This window comes from Pseudopodoces humilis, chromosome 7 (genome assembly GCF_049639895.1).
Source record: "Pseudopodoces humilis isolate 2021_Gansu_Grassland_sample_001 chromosome 7, ASM4963989v1, whole genome shotgun sequence".
In the NCBI taxonomy this organism is placed as follows: domain Eukaryota; kingdom Metazoa; phylum Chordata; class Aves; order Passeriformes; family Paridae; genus Pseudopodoces; species Pseudopodoces humilis.
The window spans coordinates 3548364-3555826 of record NC_142206.1 but is presented as its reverse complement, the minus strand read 5'-3'; the positions used below and the strand labels follow the sequence as shown (position 1 = coordinate 3555826).

At 45.9% G+C, this 7463-nt stretch overlaps 1 protein-coding gene across 1 annotated transcript; it reads right to left on the bottom strand.

Annotated features, from left to right (window-relative positions):
• Positions 1-952: 952 nt before the first annotated feature.
• Positions 953-7222, bottom strand: KCNA4 (potassium voltage-gated channel subfamily A member 4). The gene is made up of 2 exons (XM_005530279.3): positions 6625-7222; positions 953-5809 (listed from the first exon to the last, which is right to left on the bottom strand). Exon 2 carries the CDS (start codon positions 5009-5011, stop codon positions 3029-3031), a length of 1983 nt encoding a protein of 660 aa, XP_005530336.1. The 5' UTR covers positions 5012-5809; positions 6625-7222; the 3' UTR covers positions 953-3028.
• Between the last annotated feature and the right edge of the window lie 241 nt (positions 7223-7463).

Below are 7463 nucleotides of genomic sequence, written 5' to 3'. Positions count from 1 at the left end.
GCATGTTAGTGGTAGGACTCTAGCATGTTAAAACTATGCTGTGACTGGACCAGTAGATAGCTGAATAAACCCAAGTACAGCTGTTTGCTTCCACTCTGGAATGCACAATACTTTCTGTGATTCAGAACGCTCTGCCAAACTGATAGCATGGAGCTCTATAGTTTGTATTTATCGTGACCAAGTGCAGAGGTTTATTCACTGCAGGAGGCATTACCTGAGGATGCCCCTCCACAGCACTGCAGTGTGGAGGGCTGACACAGCCAAAATGCTGCTGTGCCAGCTGCTATGAGGCCCTACAGCCAGACCTTTTCCTTCTGAGAGCAAGGTACTGCTCTGGAAACAGCACAGCACGGGCACTGCCAGCTTGTTTTAAATGAAAAGGGTATGTACAGGGAGCAGAGCAGCTGAACAGGCTGCACCACTCCCCTCATGCTGAGCTCCATGTCTACTGTATGAATGTGCTTTAAAAGTGATTGAAAGAGTTTTCCTGTTTCCATCAGAGGTCTGAAAACCCACCTCTTATGAACCCCCTCCCCTTTCAACCAGTCAACACTGCAAACACATACTACTCATTTTCTCTAAGTTCTTTATTTACCTAGTTAGTATTTCTTTCACTCCTGCCTCGCTGCCATGGTCCCAGGCACTAAATGGTCTCTGGTGTCAGACAGAACTGGTACCAAACCATTCAGGAACAGAACCCTCATGCCCTTTAGGCCATTAACTCCTATCTGTGAAAGAAATACTTCCAGTTACACAATTTTACTGGGTTTTACAGAACACTCACTCTCACTACTGATATTGCCCCTGTAGAAAAAGAAAGTATTTAGCACATTTAACTCGGGTCAGCTAGAGTGAAATGTAATATTAAATTTTGACAAATGCCTATGTATAAAATTACTAAGTCACTTCGTTCAAAACACAGTTGGAATTAACACCACCACAATAAAAAGGAGCTCTTTTTAATGCTTCACATCAAAAATACAGTGAAGCCTTCTCAATGTTTTCAAATTAGGAGTCAGACACTTAAACACACATTTTGAAGCAGGGCTCAGCACAACGCAGTCTTTTGTGTGTGTCTTTTTTTTTTTTATTTTTCTGCAATGCAAAAGAAGACAAGCAGAGAAACTTTTCGAAGAGACTCACAGAAAAACTATGAAGGCAAAACCCAACCATTAAAGAGAAGCCTATGTCTGCAGCTCTGTTTGGTGCCACTGGATTCAGCAAACAAGGCTTATCTGATGGATCATGTGTAATATCATGGATGCCCAATTCAGAGTGCTTTTTTTTGTTGCTGTAAGTCAGTCACTAACAAGTTCTGCTCCCTGCAAAAACCCTCTACTCAGCTTTAAATGAATACTGAAAATTACTGTAATTCCATAGTGTTGGTAAGTCCTTTTTTCTCCCATAATAGCCTGTCCCAGACCTTAAAGTGCATATGCCAATTTGGTTCAAGTTTTATAATCTGGAATGTTCCACAGTGCCTCTCCAAAAACAGTTACAGTTTAATTGTGCCTTCCCTTGGTAATGGTAAATCTGAAAAAAAAAAAAGAAGAAAAAAAAAAAAACAACTTGTTCTGAATCTATTATTTATGTTGTATGCAGCAACATCTTACCTATCTCATTCTGGACTCTGGAATATACTGCAGGTCAGGTAATCTTTACCTACCTGAACCTCCTAGGAAGGGCAGTGGGAGGTTTTGACACAAAACATAGCCAAGAATCAGTGAAAAGAAACCATGGAATGTTTTCACAAGGACTCCATGGGACCCAATACGTTCATTTTGAAGCTTAAAATGACTATTTTAGATCTTAAATGTTGCTTCAAATATACATGGGTGAAAGCTGTAATCAAGGGGAAATGCAGCACCAATAATAGTACATTACTAAAAGTCAGCAATCCTCAATTGTCAGTACTGTAACAACTGAGTATCTTATTACTTCTACCTTCTCCTCCCATACACCAAATTTCCTCAATACTGACAAAGTGCATGTACTAATCATAGACTCTGAATGCTAAATTAAGCAGAAAAAAAAAAGATATAAATTAGGTTCATACTTCTTGAGGGCATCAGTAGAAAACACCGATTTCAAATAATTTTGATTAGAAAATTTTACTTCACAATCCTTTTCCAGATCACAGATATTCATAATTAAAAAGAGTATGGAATTAATGTAATATCAGCTGTTTTGCCATCAGCATCACAGAGAAAGAAGAAACAATAAAATATGATGCAGAATTCACTCTTCCAATGATTGTCATTGAACTATTACATTAGTAAACATTCACAGTATGAAGTCTCTTTCAATATATCTCCAGCATATAAAGTAGTGCAAAAAAGCATTCCAGTCATTTTGCCTTTGCAGTCAGACCAGGTTTAACAATTCTCTTACCTCATTTCTTTCATTATTAGACAACAAATGCTGCAATGCCTCCAAAGAGAGTTATAAAAATAAACAATTTCTGGAGGGTCAACAGCCTTTTCAAAGTAAATTTCCAGTTAAAAACAAGCATTATAGATTTCAAGAAAAAAAAAAAAATTTAGATCTATCTTCTGTAGAATATCTTTTTACAATAAATTTACCATTTGAAAAACAATGACTATGGTATCCAATGATTTATGGTAGCTGCTATTAAAGCACTGATAAATAGATAAATGACTACCAAACTTCATTGTTTCTTACATAGTAAATACCTCTGAATGCCAACTTTTACCACAGAGCTGTTATTAGTGATGTCGACAGTTCATGCACCCACTTTAAAACTGACTTGCTTTTAATAAATTCCTCAGCCTGATGTGCAAAACACTTGCATTCTAATAAAAATATAAAGGCTGAAAATGGATCAGATCTAGCAATCCTTTCCTCAAATTGTACCACTTACTTGATATGCAATACATGTTTAGCAATGCTTTTTATTTGTATTTAACCATTAAATGGCATACTACTGTATGCTGCAGACTTTTGTTTGCATATTTCATTATTTTCACTGCACTCTTTAATGCATAAATATATTTGGAAACGCTCAAAATTACACATCAGTTTCCACAGAATTTGAATTTACACAGTTTTTCTTCTCTGACTCACTGCTATTCCCCGTGTCCTGACTTTTAGTCTCCTTTACACAAAGAGATTCTTTAACTCCTTCTTCCATCTCCAAATACTCTGATTTATCCTCTGTAGATGAAGATGATGAGCTTCTAAATTTCTTCAGTAAATTTGTTGGGAGGTAAGGGCAACTGACCGCATTTTGCATCATCTGCGTGTGTTCTTCATTCTCAGTTTCTCTATGGTAGAAATAGTTAAAATTGGAGACAATCACTGGCACTGGTAAAGCAATGGTTAACACTCCTGCAATGGCACACAGGGACCCGACTATTTTCCCACCCACAGTTATGGGTTTCATGTCCCCATAACCGACTGTAGTCATGGTCACCACAGCCCACCAAAAGGCATCTGGGATGCTTTGAAAATGGGTGGCAGGCTCGTCAGCTTCTGCGAAGTAAACAGCACTGGAAAACAAAATTACTCCGATAAAAAGAAAAAAGATGAGGAGGCCAAGTTCCCTCATGCTGGCCCTGAGCGTGTGACCCAGGATCTGCAAACCCTTGGAGTGCCTGGAGAGCTTGAAGATGCGAAACACCCTGACCAGACGGATGATCCTTAGGATGGCAAAAGACATGGCCTGCTGACTGCCCTGCTCCTGTGCCAGGTCCGTGCCCAGGGTGATGAAGTAAGGCAAGATGGACACAATGTCTATGATGTTCATGACGTTCTTGAAGAAGTGTGCTTTGCTCGGACATGCAAAGCAGCGCACTGTAAACTCAAAGGAGAACCAAATGATGCATACAGTCTCTACAATGAAAAAAGGGTCATTGAAGATGGTGTGCTCCCCAGCATCCAGGCGAAGAGACTCATTGGAAAGCCCCTTCCCTAAGCTCAGGGACATGACGAATTCTTTGTCATCTCTGAACTCTGGTAAAGTCTCCAGACAGAAGATGACGATGGAGATCAAGATGACCAAGACAGAGACAATGGCAATGCCTCTGGCTGGACTGGAGCTTTCCGGGTACTCAAACAGCAGCCAAACCTGCCTCTTAAACTCATTCTCCGGCAAAACCTTTTCTTCTTCCTCTTTGACAAAACCTTCATCCTCCCTGAACTTGAGCATGGCCTCCTCCCCAAGTTGGTAGAACTTCACCTCCTCAGAGAAGATGTCAAAGGGCACGTTGACCGGCCTCTTCAGCCGACCGCCGCTCTGGTAGTAGTACAGGATGGCATCGAAGCTGGGTCGGTTCCTATCAAAGAAGTACTCGTTCCTGAGAGGATCAAAGTATCTCCCCCGCTTGGCTGGATCCCCCAGCAGTGTCTCCGGGAACTGAGCTAACGTCTTCAGCTGGGTCTCAAACCGCAGTCCCGACACGTTGATCACCACGCGCTCACAGCACTCGTACTCGCTGTAGCGGACGGAGCTGTAACCCCCGGGGCCTCCACCATCATCGGGTGGCTGGTCCGAGTATGAAAACTCATCCTCCCCATAGTCATCACTGTAGTAGAGCTTTCCTTCTTCCTCGTCGTCTTCATCCTCATCTTCATCCTCCTCTTCCTCCTCACTCAAGTCCTTCAGTATCCTCTCCTCAGAACCACTGAGCGGCAGCAGCTCAGAACAGGGGAAGGAGGCCCCACACTCCCTGCTTCCCAAGTGGTGGCTCCTCTTTTTCCCCTTCTTCCTCCTCTTACCACTCTGGCGGTGGGGCAGGCTGCCGCGCGAGGCGCTCCCACCGTGCGAGGAGGACGCCCCGCGACTCTGCTCCTGATGGTAGTGGTGGTAGGGTCCTCCTCCACCTGCCGCCCCACCTTCCACCGCCGCCGTGGCCGCCGCCACCGCCGCGGCCGCAGCAGCCCTGGACTGCGCCAGCCGCTCTCGCTCCCGGGCCCGCGCCTGGGCCGCGTATCCGTAGGGCATGTGGGTGTTGCACCCAGAGCTGTCTGCGCTCACCATCGCCACCTCCATTTTGCAGCTGCTTTTTGTTTGTTTGTTTGTTCTAAGCTCTTACTGTAATGAGGTTTTGTTTTATTTACAGTGTCACCTTAACTTTCACTGGAAAGTTCAAATCCATTTGCATCTGGAGGACGGTCACCTGGGCATTGAGTAGGGCAACGTGGTTGTAACACTGAATCTGTATTTTGGGAAACCATAGAGCCTCATTTTCTTGCTCTCCAGAATGTTTGACACAAACTACTGTTCTGCTAATGAGAAAAGATGAAATTCTCCAATTGAACCAGAGAACAGCTGAGACCTTGTTCTTCCATCCAGCAAGCCCCTTTATTTTCATTTATCTCCTGCAGCAATCACAGCTGTATCTGATCAGAATCATGACTGCCTTACAGGCTATAAAGGCTGCATTCCTCAGGAAAAAAAAAATATGCAAACCAAAGGGTACCTGTTCTCCACAGATGGTTTTAGCTCATCATTGAAACCAAATGAAAATAGTCTTTTTCCTCATTATTTGTTCCTGATAATGCTTTGGCCTAGCAAACTTACTGTTTAATATCATTACTTGGAGAGTTGAAGTTAATTCCAGCCATCATTTCATTTACACAGTGAGGAGGTCTTTGCAAATGCTTTCTTCAGCCTGTCTCAAACCTGGGAGCAGCACCCAAGGCATCAGCAGCAGTGGTAAGAGGAGGAGGAGGAGAAGGAGGAGGAGGAGGAGATGAAGATTGAGAAACTGGCTCTGAGGTCCCCATAGGACATAAGGGAGTAGATGGGTCACCCTTTGGTTATGGTCATGCAGAAGAAGCACTTAACCTGAGGCACATGCACAAACACACAAAAATAAACAAAACAAAAAGGGAAAAGATTGGATTGTTTTCCTAAAAGGTCACACCGATCAAATGAAATTGTGTCATCTATTACCATGGCATTCAAATCTTCTCCTGCCCACACTATTCACACTTCTACATTACACACACACCCACATCACATGCACAGAGATTTTGAACGACTCTGTGGGTAAGGATGTGGGTGGGTATGTCACATATATATAGACAGATACAAAATCCCCACCCATATAAGCACTTGCATCCATACACAAACATATGCATGCTTCTGAAACATCGACACATATAAACACTAATAAAAATACTGCAACACACAATGCATTCAGGTCTCTGAGCACATACGTAAGAGATACACCTACATGTGTACATCCATACGAAACATCAAAGAACAAATGTATCTACACAAAGAGCTTTTGTTTTATTTGCAGGAGCACATCAGATGCGGGAACGTTACATTTTAATCTTCAGCAGAATTGTGTTTCGATCACAATGAACATCTCACTGGATTTAATTTGGAAACAGGCACGTAGAATGTTCAGCCAAGTGAAAATACCGTGATATGTCAAGAAAACAACTGCAGGTGCACTGAAGCAACATCTACATGCAAGCACACACACAAAAATACACAGCCCCTCACACCCCCCTTTGAAACAGAAGCCTCATTTATAGCCACATCTATTAATACACGAGAGAAGGTGAACACGAACTATTAAATGACACTATTTTGAAAATCGTACCTACGTGTCATGCAGAAGAAAATCCTAAAAACGCTGTTATACTTACTGATCCTAGGCAGAGAAATAGCAGCGCTGTTCCCGCTAGTGTAAGGACCAGCAGTCCTGAGGGGGCTGTGCCGGCTGACCCACAGTCGCAGGTGCCTGTGGCCAGTGCGCACCACAGGTTGGCGAGTTATTTCTGCCCCTTCTCGGGGTGCCGGGCAGGCGGCTGGGGCTGGGGACACTCGGCACCGCCACCGCCGCTCGCCTCGGCACTGGCGACAAGGCAACAAGCGAGGGTCTCGTCCCCAGAGGGAAAATCGAAGGCGGTGTGCGTGTGCTTGTTGTGTGTGAGGTGGAATGAAGGGGCGGGCGCGATCACCAGTCTCTCCAAGTCCGGCTCTGGCAGCAGATCTGTAAATCAGCGCTGGCTAATCCGTGCTCCAGCGGCGGCAGGACGGGGGTGGCTCCGTGCGGCGCCTGCCCCCGACACGTCCGGGGTTCAGCCGGCTCCCGCCCGCTCCATACACTTGTTGTGCGGCTCGGGGGGACGCGGCCGAGGAGCCCCGGCCGGAGCGCGGACCGCGGGCGGGCGCTGCTGGCAGCCGGGAGCTGAGAGCCGGGAGCTGAGAGCCGGGAGCTGAGAGCCGGGAGCTGAGAGCCGGGAGCTGAGAGCCGGGAACCGGGCCAGCCCGCAGCACCGCGCCCCCGGCGCTCCGAACCGGCCCTGTTGCTCCGGAGCCGCCGCCCGGCGCTGCCGCCGCTCCCGGCCCGCCGCCGGCCCCTGGCGGCCGCCGCCCGCACTGCGCCGCGCTCGGCTCGGCTCGGCTCGGCTCGGCTCGGCTCGGTTCGGCTCGGCTCGGCTCGGCTCGGCTCGGCTCGGCTCGGTTCGGCTCGGCTCGGCTC